Source organism: Chironomus tepperi, unplaced genomic scaffold (assembly GCF_022539635.2).
Source record: "Chironomus tepperi strain 1889 unplaced genomic scaffold, CSIRO-AGI_Ctep_v1 contig_373, whole genome shotgun sequence".
NCBI lineage: Eukaryota > Metazoa > Arthropoda > Insecta > Diptera > Chironomidae > Chironomus > Chironomus tepperi.
Window position 1 is genome coordinate 64,762 of NW_027226495.1, and position 20,463 is coordinate 85,224.

A 20,463-nucleotide genomic window follows, 5' to 3' on the forward strand; every position below is an offset into this window, starting at 1 on the left:
TTGGAAGAAATCTTGATTTTTGAGGGTTTATTCAGTTATGACGGCCTTTTGTGAGATCAACTCGAATTTCACAAATCAGTTAATCGATCAAAAATCCAGTTTAAAGTCGGCAAGACTCTGCTTTGGTGACGGATTCGGTTCAAATTAATTTAAACTTTTATTTTATTTAATTTATTCGATTTGAATTTATTTAATTTATTGGATTTAAAACCGAATCCAGCACCAAGCTGGCGTGATACTGGCTTAGATCGATTAACCGATTTGTTCTATTCAGCCAACATTTCGTCAAAAATGCGGAACTGATAAATTCACATTTTGAATTTAATTTCAATAATTTTTGACAATTTTTTAGTAATTTTTCATCATTTTTTGATTTTTATATTCACATCGTTTTCATTCTTGTTCAATTGTGATCTTTATTGAGCAGTTTTCATTATTTTATTCAGTTCCACACCTTTTAGTAATTGTCGTATTAGTTTATATTGCAAAAAAAGGTGTCTGGAATGGCAAATTACAGTCAAAGACCCAAATAAACGAATAACATTCTCATATAAATGAGCATCCTGAACTATACTAATTGCTAGAACTCGAAGTCAACTCTAATTTTGTATGAATTCCGCAATTCTAAATTCCTAAATTTTTAATGGATTCGATTGAATTTAAGTCGACTTTTTAGTACAAAATCCGAGTCAACTTTCAGTTCTGATATTGCAGTTAATCTTGATTAAGCTCATTTATATGATTTTGTTCTCTGTCTCTTAAAAGAGTTGAACCCCCTAAAACTCCACAACTCTATAAGTACTCACTTGTGAATCAACCCCCCTTCCCAATTGCAATATGTTTTTTTTTTTTTAAATTTATTTTCTCAAGGCTTAAACTCTTCATGAATTGGAATGGAAAAATACTTGTAAGTAATTGAAATTGATAAAGAAGTACATTGACAGTTTTAATTATTTTTTGCTGACACTTTTCAATTTTTATTTAAAATAATGAAAGGAAAAATAAATTGGCTGCAAGAAAGTTAATGAATTTGAAAGGATTTTAAATTGAAATGTTGGAAATTGTAGGCTGACTTTGTGGTTAGGTGTTCCACGTCAATGCGATTAGTTAGCATCAATTTTATAGTAAATTTTGGGACATCTTATTAGAAAAGCACAAGTTGATTAAGCGATCCAAAATCTGGTGACGGATTCAAATCAAATTCGGCACTTTGTTAGAGTCAAGTCGGTCTCTGGTCATTTTTTGAGCGATTAACCGATTTGTGCTGTTCGGGTTTGTTATATAATGGTCAATTGGATTGAAATAAGAAGTTTTCTAAATTTTTTCAAATACTTTGAGGCTCTATTCGTACTCAAAAGTCACATGGCATGAAAAAATCGGAAAATTGTGTCTTAAGGCTTGCGCGACCTGGCAATAAATCGGATTCAGCACAATTCAGGACTTAACTAAAATTGCGCAAGCATTTAGCAAGCCTAGCTGTAAGCTAGCTTTTAATTGTTATTTTAACAATTTATGTCACTGAAGTTTGTGGAACAATCTGTAAAAATCCAACAAAATCCATAAAAATCAATATAAATTTTTTAATTACCCCATACATTTAAAGCAAGCAATTTACCCCAACAATGTCTCTGAATAATTGCTCTAGAAAAAATGTCTTTAATGAATTTTATGTCCAAGAATGTCAGTCCTTTTAAAAATAAAAAACTAATCAACTTTTGCAATAATTTCCTTTAATTACATTGTAAGCTATTAATAATTAAAAAACAAAACAAACAAATCCAACTCGTGTCGAGTGATAAAGCCTTGAGGATATAAATATATATATTTTTATGTGTACATAAAATAAAATAAAATAAATAAAATATTAAAAAAATTTATTACAAATCAGCATTCAAAATCAATATAAATGTGAAATTAATGGATAACAATAAAAAAAAACAAGCTAAGATGTACAAAAGTATGTAAATAAATGCGGAGCAGCAGAAAAAAAATAATATAATAATTTAATTGATTGTGTTTTATTTTCAACCGACGGTAATAAAATTCACACTTTTATTGCAGCTTACGATTCTTGCTTTTTTTTTTTTGCAATGTTCTGACTGAAAACTGTTATATTTGCAGTTTGAATTGCAGTTGAGCTTACGAGTGCAATAATAATTTTTTTTAGGGCTTTTTTGACAAAGCTTTAAAGCTTTTTTTCAGTTACTAACACAGCGAGACATAATCCACGCCCTGAAACTGCAACACAAATGAATGTAATCTAGAACATTGTAACAATGAATTGGATTTAATGTGCAACTGACCAATAAGTAAGTTTCCTTGACTGCTGCAATAATTTATGATGTTCTTAGAGTCATTTTGTGTGATTTTTTTGTGCAAAGTCATGCAAATTTATAGAAAATTAAATCACACACTAACCTTCATGAAAAAATAATTAAAATGCATTAATTCGACCCTAGTTCTCATCATACATTGCACAGCAATTATTTATGGTCTTCAATCATACTCAATAGTCATCTTTCTTTCTATTGCCAATCAATTGAATATTCATTAACCGTATCGAATTGGCAATTAGGGCATATGCAGTTGATATTGGGAAAGTATCGGTTCCAACGATGTCACATACATAAGCTGCAATAACAAAAGGAATTAAATATTTTTTTAATATTATATGTGAGACCTTCGTTAAATAGAGTCGAAAAAAGATGAAGTGTGAAGTGGCATAATATGACATTTTACAGACATGATATTGTAAATTGAGAGAGACAATTCCTGACTTTCTACTTTTATTTCTATTGTGTGAAATAGGGAGCTGTAAAATGGTAATGTCAATGGATGAGGCTTCACACATGTTTATTGGGTATTTTGAAGTTTTATGACAATTTTTTTGAAATTTTTTCAGATTTCTTAATTTCCAAATTCAAAATTCAAATTTCTCAAATTTATTTCAATTCTTCAAATTTTTTTTTGTTTGAATTTCTCAAATTTCTTTGAATTTCTCAAATTTGTTTGAATTTTTCGAATTTGTTTGAAATTCTCACATTTGTTTAAATTTCTCAAATTTGTTTGAATTTCTCAAATTTATTTGAAATTCTCAGATTTATTTGAATTTCTCAAATTTAATTGAATTTCTAAAATTCATTCAAATTCAAATTCAATTTCTTAAATTCCTCAAATTCGTCTGAATTTCTCAAATTTGTTTGAATTTTAAAAATTTAAATGAATTTTCAATTTTTTTTTGAACTTTTAACCCGTTAATTACGGAGTTTTTTTAGGACTTTGGAGTATATTTAATTGATAAATTATAGTAAATAAATAAGGTTTACGAAGAAATTGGAGCGATTAAGTGTACCAATTTCGTATAATTAACAAAAATTTAGTGTAACATATATGTTACGCTAGTATTTGACCGACACTTTTTTTCCTCCATAGAAAATTTTAATTCACCAATTTTGTCCTTTCCCTAGCATTTAAAGTCAAAAATGCATATATACTGTTATCTTTATGTCATTTACTGCTGTATTAGTTAAACTTTAATGTTTCATTACGCATAGAAATATAAAATCCTGAAAAAAATTCACTGTCACATTGCACGTCATATTTCTTGAACTATGCATTGACGTGCTTTCAAACTTTAATTATTAAAACATTATGAGAAGTCAACAATTATTTTAAAATAGCTTAAATCAACTTCCAAATTTTCTCCTCATATTTTTACACCAAAAAATTTATTTCATTAAAAATTCTACGAAAAACTGATAATACATCTTGATTATATTTTTAAAACTTCTATTTCATAATAGTTAACTATCCAGAAAAAAACTACAGCTCAAATCATAGCTGAATCACTTTAAATTATTAATTAAATATTTTCAAAATTTTTCACTCAAGAGTCTTCAAAATACTAGCGTAACATATATGTAACAGGCAAATTGTCGTCAAAATCCTGGCGTAACATTTATGTTACATTTTTTATCAGACAAAAATTAATGTATTTAATTAAAGTTTCTATATGTTAATTTGTTAAATTTGATAACATTTAATGATGAACTTTATATATCTTTCGGTTTCATGTTTAAAATATGACTTGAAACCCAAAAATTTTGAGTTTAAAAATCACTCATTTTACGACTCAAAACTAAAATTTAATTAACTTCACTAATTTACATAATTGCAAATTGTAAGTTAGTAAATAAGCAAGTTTAGTCATTAATGGATGATAACATTTGATAAAATAGCCAATTAAATTGATATTTAAAGAGAATTCAGAGAAAATATTAGCGTTACATATAAGTTACGCTAGTAAAGAACAGGTTAAAATTTCTTTCAATTTTAGGAAACTTCTTTAAATTTCTCAAATTTATTTGAATTTTTCAAAATAATTTCAATTCTTCAAAATTTGTTTGAATTTCTCAAACTTGCCTCAATTTCTCAAATTTGTTTGAATTTCTCAAATTTGTTTGAATTTCTCAAATTTATTTGAATTTTTCAAATTTGTTTGAAATTCTCAAATTTCCTTTCATTTTAAGAAATTTATTTAAACTTTATTTTTTAACTAGTTTTAAATTTAAATAACCTTAAAAATGACAAAAAATTCAAAAAAAAAACCCTCAAAAAATAAAACCATTTAAAAACATATTTTCATAATAAATGTGTCTTTAATTGACTTCTCTGCCTATCTCGTGACATTTCATACCTACTCAAAAACTAAAAAAAATAAATTAATTTCGACTACATTCATTTCCATCTCAAATGGACGATCACAAATTGATTAAATCTGGAGCAGATGCAAATTTTTCATAAATTTTTCTTTCTTCCTCTTTGAATTTGAATCTTTTTTTATTTAAAAAACAGAGCGAGATGCTTCATTAAAATGATGAGGCGAATCGAAAAAATGAATAAGAAATTAGTTTAAATTAATTCACTAGAATAAAGAAATAGAAAGTCAGTCTCAGACATGATTGAGTTTGCACCTTGCATTAATTTTCATTTTATGTTTAATTTCCTATCACAAATTTTTTAATTTGAAAATCCTTTCAAGTTTTTTTAAAGATAAATGCACAAAAAACCTCAAAGCACGCTCCACACGTCGCTTGATCTATGGATATTCTCAAAATGTCGAATTTTAAGAATCCATGGCTCACTTTGTGTGGTTCAAAAAGTGCAAATATATTTGCTTGCCAAAAAAAAAAGTTAAACTGACAAGCAAGAACAGACCACACATGGTTGAGTGGATGTATTGTTAAATCCTGCGAACCATAACAAAATAACGCTCATCGTTATTAAGTGATGGCGGTTTGAATGAAATTTGTTTTGCCATTGCTTCACATCACGAGTTTCTCATTTTCAGGATATGAGTCAAAAGAGCAATAAAGCAGGTCCAATTTGTTATGGTTGTGATATTTTTTTTTCTTTTAAATATATTTTATAACTTAATCTTCTCTTTCATGGAATGATGCACAATTTGTGCATAGTCATTTTTAATCAGAAGCTATGGGATATTTTCTATGCTGTAGAATTCTTGAAGAATGGGATTGATGACTGGATTTATGCTGATCGTTTTTTTTTTTGCGTGAGAATGTGAAGAGGATTTATGTGCTTCATTTTGGGTAGGATTATTGCTTGTTTTGATGAGTTTTGGGCTTTGCTCATTGATTATGGTTAATTTTTGATTTGATGTCAATAGTTTATGACTGAAGATACTGTATAAGTTAATATAGAGGGATAGCCAGTTAATCCATTTGTAATTTAATATAGATCATTATTGTATTTATAATGGAACTTAAGAGTCTAAGGATGCCCCTTTGGTTAGTTTGGATTATAATTTATAAATCCTGTTAGTCAAATAAGGAAGTAAGGACTTAAAGCCTAGAGTTTCTCTAACATACAATAAGCAAACCTTCATATTACAGAAAGACCATTAAGCTACCTAAAAGCGGTATATTTGTCTCTAGGGTTTACTGAGCAAAATGGATTATAGGATTCTGATCAGCAGAGTGAATTTTGGGTTAATGAGTCTTTTATAGGCAAATCTGCAAATACTAGAGTAAGGGCTTTGTGGCCGAGTGGTTAGGCAACAAACCTGATATCTTTATGACTCTGTTGTGAGCACGAGAGTTCGATTCCTATCAGAGACCGATTTCTCTCAATTATATAGAGAGTTGTCGATTAGACAAGGATTCACACATCGGTCAAGACTTTACATTGTTAAGAAGCTCTCTAGAGTAATTGGTAGGGTACTTGGCTTGAATTTGCAGTCATTTAAATGGCGTCCAGTCAAATCCATTTTCAAAATGTGTGCTTTTCAGAAGCTAAGATACTTCGACTGTTGACTGTTCAAGATCAAGACGAAATTTGGAGCTCTTAGCAATGTTGACTTAGGAATGAGCCCAGAAAATAAAGTATAGCGGGATAAATTAGAACGAGAAGTTAAATTTTGGCTTTGCTCAAAACAGTTGTGGCTATAGCAAAACTCATTCTAGCTTTATTGCAAATCATTCCTAAAGACTCCTAAAATATCTCACTTCTAGCCATGCCTTTGGAAACCAACACACCAAAATGCGTCTCATGTATCTTGATACCAACTAAAATTATCACACCATCCCCAAAACTTGCATGACATCAATTAATTTTTGTGCACATCTAATGTTCATCATTAATCTCTTCATTTTCTCATTCTTTGCCACATCTTTCATCAGTCATTATATCATCATGATGATATTTTAATTAATCCTTTTGTTCATCTATTATCTAGTTCTACATAGATTTCTAAGGAAAGACCTTCTTTATTAGCATCTCAGTCAGCAGCAGCAACAGCCGAATGACGAGATTCTTTGTTCATTCCTCCTTATTTTTTTTTGTCTGAAAAATCATGCTCGCGGCATGAAAAACCTTCTTTTCATCTCGTTCTGAATAACACAACACAGAATAAGAAAAAAAATGTGAATTTTATGGATCATTAATGAGAATGCTAAAAGTGTTCATTTATATTGAATGAGTTTGCCACACAAATACACACAATCACTCTTTTAACATACCCATATTCGACTTAGGGTCGGTAAAATTTCTTTGATCATTCTTCTGGTTGAATTTCTCATTTCTTATTAAATTCTTTTTTTTTATACTCTTTTCATTCCTCCTCATTGTTCAACCATTAAATCCAATAAAAACAACACAAAGATAAAGAGACGTTCTAATAAAGTACTTTGCATTATGAATGGACATCAATGGATCGACTGAATTGATCTTCTTTTACACTATATACATTGATGCTCTTTAAGATTAAGTCGAACGATCATTGGAAATTTGAAAAAATTGAGAAGAGAATATGCTCAGCACACACATCTCAATAAATGATCACATTTCCTCATCGAGATGTGAAAAGCGAGCTAATAACAACAAGCAATACAAGTAAGTCGACTGTATAAGAAATTTAGTATGAAAGTTGGAAATTGTCTGGGAATTTAAGAGCGCATACTTAATTAGTCTGAGAGAATATGAAGGAATGGTAGGGAAGAGGCTAGTTAACCTGGTATACTAGGTTAGTTAGGGTAGTAAGGTTAGCAAGGCTAGTTAGGTTTAGCTAGGGCTCGCTTAGGTTAGTAAGGGGTTAGTTTGAGCTAGCCATAATTAGTCAGGGTAACCTAGGACCAGATGGGGTTAGCTATGGTTACCTAGGTCTAGTTAGGGTTGGTTAGGGTTAGTTTGAGCTCGTTATGATTTGCTAGGGTTAGTTAGGGTCAGTTATAGTAAATTAGGGATTAGCTCAGGTTATTAGGGTTAATTATGATTATTTAGGGTTAGTATGGGTTAGTTGGGGTTAGTTAGGGTTAGTTAGGATTACCTAGGGTTAGCTAGGGCTAGATGGGATTAGCTTTGGTTACCTAGGGTTAGTTAGGGCTAGTTAGAGGTTAGTTTTGGGTAGCCAGGGTTATCTAGGGTTAGGAAAGATTAGTTTGGTCTTGTTAGGATTAGTTAAGGTTAGTTGGGGTTATTTAGGGTTACTTAAGGTCAGATAGGGTTAGTTAGGATTAGATAGGCTTAGTTAGGGTTAGTTAAGGTTAGCTAGGTCTAGTTAGAGTTAGTTAGGGCTTGGAAGGGTAGAGAATGAATAGCATAGGGCTAGATATGTAGGCTGAGTTATGATTAGTTAAGTTTACTTAATGTTAGTTAGGGTTGAGTATGAATAGTAAGGGCTAGTTAGTGTTAGTTACGGTTAGTTAAGGTACATCAGGGTTAATTACGATAAGGTAGAGTTAGTTAGGGTTAGTTAGAGCTTGTTAAGGTTAGTTAGAGGTACTTAGGGTTAGTTAGGGCTAGTTATGATTAACAAAGGTTAATTAGTGCTAGGTTTAATTAGTTTGGGTTATCTAGGGTTAGTTATGGCTAGACAATCCTTCGACATAATCAATTATGAATCCCTATATTGCAAAAAAGTACGAAACACATAATTTGCCCGCCTAATCACTTGCTCTTCTTTATTATTCAATTTGCAAGACAAATGAACTGAGTAAAGATAAGATAAGATAAAATATCCGGCGAATTCATTAACATTCACATATTCTCTCACTCAACGCAAACTGAACACATTCAGATGCACAGACATTTTTCGAAATATGCTAAAAATAAATTCTGTAGTTAGAAAGAACTCATAAAGATCAGACGAAATACAAAAAATAAGAGAGAAAATTATCATCCAGTAAGTTATAATCTCCCATATCATTACACGGTCTATCCAATATATCTATCGATCTATCGATACATTGATTGGTGAGCGGCACAATAAAAAGAGTTTTGAAGAAAAGAAAATTAATTGAATTTAAATTAATTAATTCAGTGAGTGCGGCATCAAATTTGTGTTGTTGTTGTTGTAGCTGCAATGATTTTGTGAATTTGTGGGATTCAGTTTGTCTGGCTGAGCTCATAGTATGACAAATTAGACTTAAAATTGTATGTAAATTAGTGCATTGCCCTTTGTGAGCATGGAAGTAACTCACAACATTGGAATTCATTTTCTGTTTATTTATGTCGAATTATCAGAAAGAGCTCTGAATATTGTAATAAAATTGAGCTATTTTTAGACAATTTTTTCTTGTTTCTTCGATGTTCAATTCTCGTGCTTTGTTCAGAATTTACTGCAACTTGAAACTATATAAATTCAAAGCTGCAAAATTTCCATAATGCAAAAAAATTCTTGAAAAGATCGTTAATGTGATAATTGAAATTCATTGTGTTTGTATGAAAGTTGATACATGCTCACATACGCGTCCATAAGTATTTAAATAAGCAGGGCTGGATTGGAAGAAATTTTGCAAGTTCTGAACTTGATTTTTGTTAGGCTGTAGCTTTAGATTCTCAATTTTTAAGACGATTTTTGCTCAAAAATTCGGATTTTTCAATATTTTCAAATTTCACAAGAGGGGTTGGGGTTAATGAGGGCCTTCTAATGTGGAATTTCTCATCCATACTCATAACATTTACAGCTACAACCCTGCTTCGACTCTGACATCGAGAGAGCACTGCTTAAAAATACTCAATAAGATTCTAAACTCAATAAATTTTCGGAAGCTCTGCTTTGTATCGACAGTTTCTAACTGAGTTTCTCTTCGGTATTAATAATTTCATTTTAACTAAATCAATCAGTATTCGTTCTAGTCGTTTGTGATTGAATTGAATATTTTATTTCTCCAGTGAATATTATAGCAACAAGAGGCATTGTGAGTTTTATTAATAAAAATTTGAATAATTGTACAATATTATTGTGTATTTTGTTCTCAAAATTGAAGGAGTTGGGTTTATTCAGGTGAATTTGTTAATTTTATATTTGACACCTTATTGGGGCGGGGCACAGAGGTGAATTTACGTCTGTATACAATCTTTCGGCAACTTCTTTTTTGATTTGGCGGAATTTAAAAGCTCAATTGTGACTTTGGAGTCTGACTCAATCCCAGACTGTTTTGAATTTGACTGGTTTTGCTTAGTGAAGTTTAATATTGGTAACAGCTTAACAGACAAAGCTATGGTATACTTTCATGGCTCAGAAATACCACTACGGTTCCTAAAAGCAGTCTCTTATTGTATACTAGGGACAGTTTGTGATTTGGTCATAATTTTGACAGAGAAGTAGTCTCCTTCCAAAATTGCTTAGAATATTCACCAGCAAGTATCCTTGAACGAGCTGAGATAAAGTCGAAAACTGCTAATTTGTGCATCTAAAATGCAGAAAACGAAGGTCTTCGTTTCTTCGTCGAACTCTTTAAAGTCAATGAACATTTCATAATTTGATCAATAGCCTAAAAGTGAACAAAATGATTCAAAATAATCGAAATTGTTAAAGTTGAGGTCCATCAGTTCTGAATCTTGAATTTTACATATAAGTTCCCTAAAAGACAAAGACATTCTCTGACTATGCTCAATGATGTGAGCATGTTCTTTGTATGTTAGGGGTTACTTTGGTGAGGAAAAGGGAAGGGGTTACCTTGGGGGAAGTACCATGTATTTAGGAGAAACATAATAACCGAACGCCCACAATCACTCTATTTACAAACATGATCTAATTGTTTTACATTCAAGTACAAGCATGACTCATTTTGTCATTGAGTCGGGTCAGTTTAATAAAAAAAGCTGATTAAATACAGCATTCATTTATTTACTGCATATTCTGTGCACATTTATAACTACATTCTTGTTTTAATTAAATCATCAAATTGCATCATCACACTCGCTGTAAACAATAACTCTATAATTTACATAAAAATGCGCACCACACCTCAATTAGCCTCAACCTCTTCAAACTTTTATGCTTAAAAATCTTTTTCATTCAATTCACAATTTTATAGCTGATTTTTGTGTCTATGAGTAAGCATCTGTCGATAAAGATGCTCGAAATTTTTTGTTTTTTACAGTTTTATTCCAAATTGAAAACAGAATCAATTAAGTTGCGCTATATGATTCCAATCGTATTTGCGCTTGTCCGTTTCCGATTCCATAAAGAGAGCGAATGATTTCATTTTGATTCAATTACGAATTTGATTAGGAATTTGGAAATGGGGTTGTTGATAAGTTATGTCAAGTAGTTATGGAGAGGAGAGGGAAAGGAGGGCAGAAGGGGTTAGTGATCTGGAACTTCATTCATTTTCCATTTTGACTTGAACTTGACTTGGACTTGAATAGGACTTGACTTGGACTTGAACTTGGACTTGAACTTAGACTTGAACGTAGACTTGGAACTTGGACTTGACTTGAACTTGACTTGGAAAAGACTTGGACTTGACTTCAATTTGACTTGGACTTGACTTCAATTTGACTTGGACTTGACTAGGACTTGACTTGGAAATGACTTGGACTTGACTTCAATTTGACTTGGAAATGACTTGGACTTGACTTCAATTTGACTTGGAAATGACTTGGACTTGATTTGGACTTGATTTGGAACTTGGACTTGACTTGGACTTGACTTGGACTTGACTTGGACTTGACTTGGACTTGACTTGGACTTGACTTGGACTTAAGATTGACTTGTGACTTGACTTGGACTTGATTTGGACTTGACTTGGAAATGACTTGGACTTGATTTGGACTTAAGATTGACTTGTACTTGAACTTGGACTTGACTTGGACTTGACTTGGAAATGACTTGAACTTGACTTGGACTTGACTTGGAATTGACTTGGAATTGACTTGGACTTGACTTAGACTTGACTTAGACTTGACTTGGACTTTACTTGGACTTGACTTGGACTTGGACTTGAATCTAATTTGATGGTGAATTGACCAGAGTCATACCAGCCTTCTGCCGGGTTTTGAGTCGTTTAGTCAATCAATGTCTAGTTTTTCATGGACATTTGACTCCAAAGAAATTGATGGTTTGGACTGCAAATTATGTCATTTCCACAGAAATTGCGATAAGAAACAAAATATAGACGTTGAGTCACATTATCTTCATCCACTACGATAATTAAGAAGTATTGCACTGTGAATTTCGATAAGATAAGGTCGAAAATATTTATACTCAATATAATGTCAGTCGATTCCATTCAGTTCAATTTTAAAAATCAAACAATTCAATTCTCATTATGTCGACACTAAAATATACCGGAAGACTCTCCTCAATTGAAGCCGGTCAAGTCATATCAATTGCTGGAAAAGTCATCAATAATCCACAAAGATTTGATGTTGAATTGACAGCTGGAAATGGACAAGGAACTGATTCTGGTGATATTCATCTTCATATTTCAGCAAGATTTCAAGGAACAGAGCCTGTTGTTGTCAGAAATACACATAAGAAAGGTGCTGGATGGGAAAAAGAGGAACGACGTGAAAATTTGATTCCATTTAACAGCTTAAATCCATTTAAACGTGGCGGTGACTTTAAAATTGACATTTTTGTGGATCAAGCTGCATTTTTTGTCACAATTGATGGAAAGCCTTTCTGTACATTTGCTCATCGACTGCCACTACATACCATACAAGTCATAAATATCGCAAGAGATGTTGAAGCTGTATATCAAGTTAATCACACAAGTGCTCAAGTCAGACCATGGCCAGCTGTGAATCCAAACACCTTTGAAGCTTTCATTCCAAAACAGTTCAACTCAGGCAACGTCATTGTCATCACTGGTGTACCTAGAGGAAATCCAGCTGGTGACTTTTCAGTCAATTTTTATGATGGCTCGAACCGATTCCGTACTCATTTTCATTTCCGTGCATATTTAAGTAATCGAGCAGTTACCGTGAACTCTCAACTTGAAAATGGAGCTTGGCGTACAGGAACAACAGTCTTTCCACAACCATATCCATTTATTAGCAATCAGGTCTTCAAACTGGCTATCGCTGTCACCAACACTGAGTTTCGAGTCGCTGCAAATGGCTTACCAATTATATCATTGCCATTTATGGATCATCTGCAAAGACTTCTCGGTAGCATGACTGGAATTGAGCTGATTTCAGATAATGGGTTGAATGTTGAAGTTCAGAGCATTGACTTTATGAAATTGGATCAAACTTGTAGTGGATTTGAAAATTTTTCGAAAATTTAAGAAGTGCTTATTGGGTGATTTTTGGGGTTCATTTGATTGTGAGGGTGATTTTGAGGTTATGTAGGGTTTTTGGAAGGGCTGTAAAGTTTGTTATATTGAGGATTTGATGTGATTTGCTTTAAAATCAGACTTTAAATAAACTGAAATAATAATTTACCAAATTTGACATAGAACACTTGTAGCTTAATCAAAAGCAGTCTTTATCAGCTTAATTCCTTATCAAATTTGATGCATTTCCTAAAATTCTTTCGATTATTTTGAATTTTTACACGCTTTTGTCTTGTCTTATCGATTTGTTGATCGATTTAAGTTGTTCAGCAGAGTTGGGTAAAGTGTCGGATATATTCTACATATTCGATGCATGTCCGGCAACTTATTTAATTTTAGTTAATTACTCGTGAGCATGCTTTTACACTAGTTTTTCTTGAGAGCTCGCTCTTTGATGCTTATCGGACTTAACACATATTGTGACTAGGTACGGTGCATTGAAACTCGGTTTTTGTGATTCTCGACACACAAATTGTGGCTAGGTACATTGTCTGGGTCATGCAGCGTGCAGAGTTGTACAAAGCAAAACGTCCGATAGGAAATGCACCTATAAACAGCATCAACAACATTCTACCCTACCCTCCTGACACTTTCCATTAACATTTCAATTCTTATTTCCTTACAGTCATCATCTCATCCTGAAAAATGTCATCAATGAGCTATCACGGTCGACTCTTTCCAGTTGAAATTGGACAATCCATATCCATCGTTGGAAAAGCTTGCAACAATCCAGAAAGCTTCAATATCGACTTGACAGCAGCTAATGGTCAAGAAAATGATAATATTCATTTTAATATTTCTGTGAGATTTGGTGGTGATGAGCCTGTTGTCGTTAGGAACACTAAAGCTGGTGGCCAGTGGGGTGAAGAGGAAGGAACTGAAAATTTGTTTCCAAATAACTCATTGAATCCAATCACACCTGGTGGTGACTTTAAAATTGACATTTATGTCGATGAAGCTGCTTACTTCATTTCCATTGACAATAAGCCATTCTGTTCTTATAGTCATCGTGTGCCAGTTGATGGCATCCAATTCATTAACATTACTGGTGATGTTGAAGCTATTTATCAAGTTAATCAAAGAAATGCACAGCCACGTCCATGGCCAGCTGTTAATGTCAATGAATTTGAGTCCATTGCTCCTGGACAATTTGATCCTGGCAATGTCATTGTCATTACTGGAGTTCCACGTGGTTTTGCTAATGGAGACTTTACTGTCAATTTATTTGATGGTTCCAACAGATTCCGTACTCATTTCCAATTTCAAGCAGTATTAGAAAATCAAGCAATATTTTTGGATTCTCAAGATGATAAAAGCAATTGGCGCGGTGAAGTTACTGGAAGTTATCCATTCAATATTGGCGAAACCTTCAAACTTGCTATTGCATTGACAAATGATGAATTCCAAGTTGCCATAAATGGAGAAAAAGTCGCATCTTTGGCTTATGTTGAGGAACATGAGAGACTTTTTGGAAGTTTGACTGGAATCGTCTTGAATTCTAATAGTGGATTGAACGTTCAAGTTCAAAGTGTCGCTTATATGCGATTGCCAGCTGATTGTGAAGGTTTTGAGAACTTTTGCCGTGTCTAAATAAAAATTATTTAATATATTTTTGCCATTTAAAGAGATAATTTTCATATTTATTGATGTAGTGATATTATTTTGGAATCAATGAACAAATTAATTAAAGAATTTACTAATATGCTGCCAAAATTTCTTAGAGTGAGTGAATTGTATCATTCAGAAGTCTAACAAAATAAAAATTTTATTTTTATTCAAAGTATTTTTTTGATTTTTTTATGTATTTTTTTGAATTGATTAGCCGCCGTGCACTTATTACGTTCATAGAATAACCAACTTTGATCAAAAATCAAAAATGTCGGAATTTCCATTGTTTAATTCAGGTTTACCCAATTTCAGGTTATGAACGTAATAACTGAACTATCCTTAGGGATTTGATTACTGTTCTGAATAGCATAAATCAGTTATTCGATCAAAAATCTGATCCAGGCCAATGTGATTCTCAATTGGTTCTGAATCCTTTTAAATCTGGTTTCAAGCTTTAGTCATGCTGGCCTGGTGTCGGATTTTCGATTGATTAATATATTTTTGGTTTTTGAGTGCTTTGCTTCTTGTATATAAGGTTCATAAGTTCCAAGTGAAATAGTTTGCGACTATTTTACAATCGCAAAATGGCTACCTGATGGTATCGTAATGGCTGATTTCGACCTGACAACTTTTTTCGACATTTAAAACCCAAAAAAAATTTTCTTTGCATTATCTTGCTCAAGTTGCTTGACCCTTGTCGAATTTCTCATGAAATGTCAAGATTGAATAATCGCATCCTATTCTACTCAAGAACTAGATAAATTGATCAGGAGTTTGACTCATCAGCAGCTTAGGACGTTTAACCTCTTCAAAAGGTTAATAGGTAGACAAATCTTTCAGCATTACAATTTACTACTTACAGAAGAATCAGCGGACATTTCACTACATTAGTATTACACAATCAGTTCAATGTCAGTTCAAATTTAAAGCTCAGAGATAAAAAGTTAGAAGTCTAATTCTAAAATTACCTATCTGTGTTTCGAGCTAATTATAGAGGATCTATTTTAATCTTTTGCTAATTTTCTATTAAATGTGCAACAAGTAGAACTACATATTATATCAGTAGCATTTAAGTAGTGTGATGTGTGACACTAGCTGATTATCGTGTGTGATATATACCACATCTTTACATTTACAGATAGGTTAAGAAAACCTGAATTTTATGTAGAATGCTCTATTTTTAATTGGACTTCGTTGCATGATTAGAATTTAAGTTTTTCAATTGACTCTTTAGTTGCTCTTCGATTTTTAAGGTGTGAAAATCTCAAATTATTTTGAAATGTTTTGAAAATCCAATTTTAATTTAATTGAGTATCCAAAAATTCAATAACTCCCAAAAATGTTAGATTCAAAATTCTACGGCAAGCTTTTCCCCGTCGAGGTCGGTCAGCAAATTACAATAATCGGAAAATCAAGTGAAAATCCAAGTCGATTCGACATTGAACTAATCCCAAAAGATAGAGACAGTGAATTTGCAAGTGTTGTGCATCTTCAAATATCAGTCAGGTTCAAGGACGTCGAAAAGGAACCGATTATTGTTCGAACTGCCAAGATTGGCATTGGACCTGTGAAGGAAGAAAGAACTGAAAATTGGTTTCATGGAAATGTCTTAAATCCTGTAAATCCAGGCGGGATCTTCAGATTTGATATTTTTGTTGAGCAAGGCTGCTTCTTCATTTCTATTGATGGCAAGCCATTCTGTACTTACGATCATGTAATGCCAATAGAAACAATTTATGCTGTAAATGTCTCAAAAGATATTGATTCAATTTATAAAGTTCTACAAAGAAAAGTAAAGGAACCGATGTGGCCAGCAATAAATACAAATTCATTCGAGTCCATTTCCCCTGGACATTTTAGTAGAGGAAATGTCGTCGTCATTACTGGACTGCCTAGTGGAAATCACAATGGAGACATTTTCATCAAATTATTCGACGGAACTGATACTTTTTGTGCTCATTTTGAGATTCGCATATTCCTGAAAAATCACATAATCGCTCTTAATTCTCAAAGTTTGGATGGAAACTGGCATGGAGGAATTAATGGCAAGCATCCTTTCAAATTCGATGAGATCTTCAAGCTTGCCATCGCAATGACTAACGACGAGTTTCAAGTTGCTGGAAATGGACAGAAAATTGTGTCTTTTCCATATCCCGATCATCATGACATCCTGTTTAAGTGCCTTAATAAGATTAGTATAACTGCCAATAATGGTCTAGGCTTCAAAGTCCAAGGATTTGACTATGTCAAGTCATACACTGGTGATCGTGGTTTTGAGGAATTGACGGAGCTTCAGAGTGAGGTTTGAATAGCTTTTTATGCTGTAAAATGGACAATATCCAGCAGAATAAATTTTTTTTAATAAATGCATCCGTTACAAATGTTAATTAATCACACTCTATTAATAAATCACTAATTGACTCATTTTTTAAGCATCACATTTTCCATCTGACTGCCTTCGTCCTCCATTTGCGTCTAGCATCAAAACATCAATCGCGCGCACATCACATAACACACAAAAAAAAAATTATGTGATTCTTGTCACATTCAATTAAATATTTTATTTTTATAATTACTTTGCTAATGCTTTTGCTACTTTGCTTTAACATGCAGAAGCCAAAGCAGCAGCACAAATGAATATTTCATCTTTTTCCGTCGTTTTTAAGTTGATAATATTTTCATTAAATTTTTTTGCACAACATGTGTTTTGACACACAAACGATTAACGTAATTAGATGGAAATCCCGTTTAAATATTTCAGTATCACCACAATGATACATAAATGAATGCTATTAAGAGTGAGTATGAGGCATTTATGCTATAAAGCAAATCATGTCTAATTAATGCAGTTAGAATGTTTTTTTTTTCCTGCAATGAAAGTTGAAAATTCTTATGAGATTTAAAGCGCATTTAGTAATGAATTTGATGTCTAGATTGGAACAGGTTGCAGTCAGTCATCCTTTCAGATCTGTTCGTCTATTAACCAACTTGAATAATCTTGGAAAATTCCACAAATTTCAATTTTTTTACTAGACATAAGGTCGGGTAATCGCAGCTTGTTGCACTCAAGTGTCTTTTATGTGATGTCATTCTTGAGTTTCAGATCTGTCTAGATCAGCGGTGGGCAACCTATGTACCGAGACTCACAAGTGCGCTGCTAAGAATTTTTGGAAATGGCAATATGCATTGTATGGTCTCTGTCGAGGCTTACTACCAAGTTGTAGCAAAAAACATTAGGTTGCTCACAGTCGACATTAAAATTGATCCTGATTAGTATTAAGATTATATCATATAAGAACGGATGAGAACTTGTCGATTATGACCAAATAAGGTTCATTGATCATAATTGATCATAATTAATCAAAAAATCATAATTGAGCTGGTTTCTCAGCCTATGTCATCACTATCACGATCATGTCCACTGAACTGAAGAAAATTGAAGCTTACTGGCTATAAAGCTAAAATTTATCAATTTCCCATCAATGATCTTTAAGATCATCAAAACTTGGAAGACACACAGTGTGAAAATGAGAGAAAATCCAGTTCCAGTTCAGCATGATTCAGATTCCAGGTAAATTCGATTAATACCAGCTTTATTCGGAAGTTAAATCAGCCAGAAGACGGATTTTTGGTCATAATGATGTTGTGTTTTCCAAAAAAAAACCATATAATTCATATATTTTTGTTACAGTCAGCTACCTTAAATGCTCACCAAACAGCACCCACTTCATAAATTTCAGCAAACTCAAAATTGTCTCTCGTCTTGATGCAATCGTTCAACATTTGTTATTAGTTTAATGAGCATTTTAAAGCATCTACAAACACACATGAGCATCACATCACTCGTTGTTAATCTCTACTTAATTTTGCTGAGATTCATTAGACACCAAGGACAAATTAAAATACAAAATAAGATGTGCATTTCAGGCTTTTTAATTAAAATGTAGAAATTATGTGACTTTTTTTCATTTTGAGGAAATTGCTCACTTATTCTACATTTGGCGCTAATTAATATGAATAATCTATTAAGATTTAATTGCTTAAATCTTTTGCCAATTAATTATTTTAATTTAAGTTTGTTGCAAAAAAACGGTTCCGTTTGGGGGATTTTAATTTATTTTAATAATTTGTAGCATTTTTCAGAATTCTTGTGCTGGTAATTAAGGAATTTTAGCGCATTTTTAAGGAATATTGTACGTGTCTAGTAATATATACTGGTATTTAATATTAAGAATCTTGTGTGGAAGCATTCATTGTCTAATGCAGAGGTGGGCAACTTATCATTTTTCACAGCACAGCTTGATCATAAGCCTTGAACGGATCTACACATGGCATAAGACTCATGCAGTTTCCAACATTTTTTGGCGGGCAACCTGATAGCCCATCACTGGTCTAGTGTCTAGTATTTAGTTTCTGGTTTCTAATATCAAATATCCCAAATTGGCAGAAGTTATCGAAAGATAGAGCTGTCTACAGACGTTCTTAATCGCGACAATGGACCCTCGTGCGCCCCAACCAAGGATGTAATAAATAAGTAAGATGCTAATATCTTGAAACAGGTGAAAATAAGTAACATTTAGTATATGAGACAGGATAAGGGTTCATTTTTGGCTGTCTTTCAAATGTGGTTTGCCAGAATTATATGCGCAGATATAGATGCAAAAAACTGCAGGTCTGTGCATTTTAATGCGAATTTAGAGCAGTAGAAAGTGCAGGCCTGCTGCAGGCCTGCCCATCTTGACAAAGCCTAATCTCTATCCAGCTCGTTAACGAGTCATTCAAAGAACGAGTCAGCCATTCAGTTATTCAGTTGTTTAGTTTGTCAGCTATTCAGTGAAGTTGGTCATGTTTCCAGGATAAGGAATTGATCTTAAATTGATTATACCTGATCAAAAATTAATCATACCTGATCAAAATTGTCAATAATGTCAACGATCACCTGCACAATCTTCCAACAGACAATGAGCATATTCACCTAACTGAGCCTGCTCATTTAATCAATATTATTCAACATGCTCAATTTTGTGAGTATAATGATTAGCCTGCAATTTGTCTGTTCGGGATCTTAGACACTCAACTTACTTACAGTTGAGTAGCATGACGACTATGAAGATGTACAAAGCAATTTGTTCCCAAAAATGCACTAAAAAATTCCGTGAAATTCCAAAATTTATGAATGAAAAAATGCATCCATTGATGAAGACATATCTAAGTCAACACATAACTTATCGCCAACAATCAAAAAAATATTTTCCTCAAGTCCAAATGAATGTCAAATATTTATCAAGAATACAAAGACCAAAAAAATCCATCTCGCAGGTAATTTCCAAAACTTTTGGCGCTAATGAACAATCCAAACATAATAATCATTATCTTCTTGTCTATACTACTTGAGGAAATGTATATATATTCTTTCATTAATAAAAAAACAATGTGTTGAACATGTAACAACATGAGTAGGTGGCCCTAATCATTAAAGCAGAGATTTCGTGCGTGCGGCATCTTTAAAATGAAGGCAAAGCTGATCTCATCCAAAAAAGGTAAAAGAAACAAAAGCGGCAAAGGAAATGAATGAAAAAAAAAATGAGTAAACAGGAATTGGACCTTTGAGAGATGATCGCCATAAGACGAGAAGCTTGTTTAAATATTTAAATGAGCAATTAACAATGCACCAAGACCAGATCAGAGGTCGTCTGAATGAGAAACAGCCAGAAATGCACACATAAAATATTTCACACCTTTCACAATTATATAGAAGAGAATTGCCGCA

At 32.6% G+C, this 20,463-nt stretch overlaps 3 protein-coding genes across 6 annotated transcripts; all 3 read left to right on the forward strand.

The window, feature by feature from the left end:
* The first annotated feature begins 8,580 nt into the window (after nucleotides 1-8,580).
* LOC139095672 (32 kDa beta-galactoside-binding lectin-like) lies at nucleotides 8,581-14,865 on the forward strand. 4 transcript variants are annotated; one of them, XM_070647109.1, is made up of 2 exons: nucleotides 8,581-8,698; nucleotides 13,711-14,865. In XM_070647109.1, the coding sequence occupies exon 2, from the start codon at nucleotides 13,731-13,733 to the stop codon at nucleotides 14,673-14,675; it is 945 nt and encodes a 314-aa protein (XP_070503210.1). In that variant the 5' UTR covers nucleotides 8,581-8,698; nucleotides 13,711-13,730; the 3' UTR covers nucleotides 14,676-14,865. The 4 variants fall into 4 exon arrangements, with proteins under 4 accessions (XP_070503210.1, XP_070503213.1, XP_070503214.1 ...); XM_070647112.1 differs by having other exon boundaries at nucleotides 8,666-8,769; XM_070647113.1 differs by lacking the exon at nucleotides 8,581-8,698 and adding an exon at nucleotides 8,818-8,835.
* Nucleotides 11,946-13,146, forward strand: LOC139095674 (32 kDa beta-galactoside-binding lectin lec-3-like). The gene has a single exon (XM_070647115.1). The coding sequence runs from the start codon at nucleotides 12,075-12,077 to the stop codon at nucleotides 13,035-13,037; it is 963 nt and encodes a 320-aa protein (XP_070503216.1). The 5' UTR covers nucleotides 11,946-12,074; the 3' UTR covers nucleotides 13,038-13,146.
* Nucleotides 14,866-16,032: 1,167 nt separating the features above from the next.
* Nucleotides 16,033-17,001, forward strand: LOC139095684 (32 kDa beta-galactoside-binding lectin-like). The gene has a single exon (XM_070647126.1). The coding sequence runs from the start codon at nucleotides 16,033-16,035 to the stop codon at nucleotides 16,999-17,001; it is 969 nt and encodes a 322-aa protein (XP_070503227.1).
* The last annotated feature ends 3,462 nt before the right edge of the window (nucleotides 17,002-20,463 follow it).

Coding starts and splice junctions, on each gene's coding strand:
- LOC139095674 (XM_070647115.1), top strand. CDS start 12,075: ATGTCGACACTAAAATATACCGGAAGACTCTCCTCAATTGAAGCCGGT.
- LOC139095672 (XM_070647109.1), top strand. CDS start 13,731: ATGTCATCAATGAGCTATCACGGTCGACTCTTTCCAGTTGAAATTGGA.
- LOC139095684 (XM_070647126.1), top strand. CDS start 16,033: ATGTTAGATTCAAAATTCTACGGCAAGCTTTTCCCCGTCGAGGTCGGT.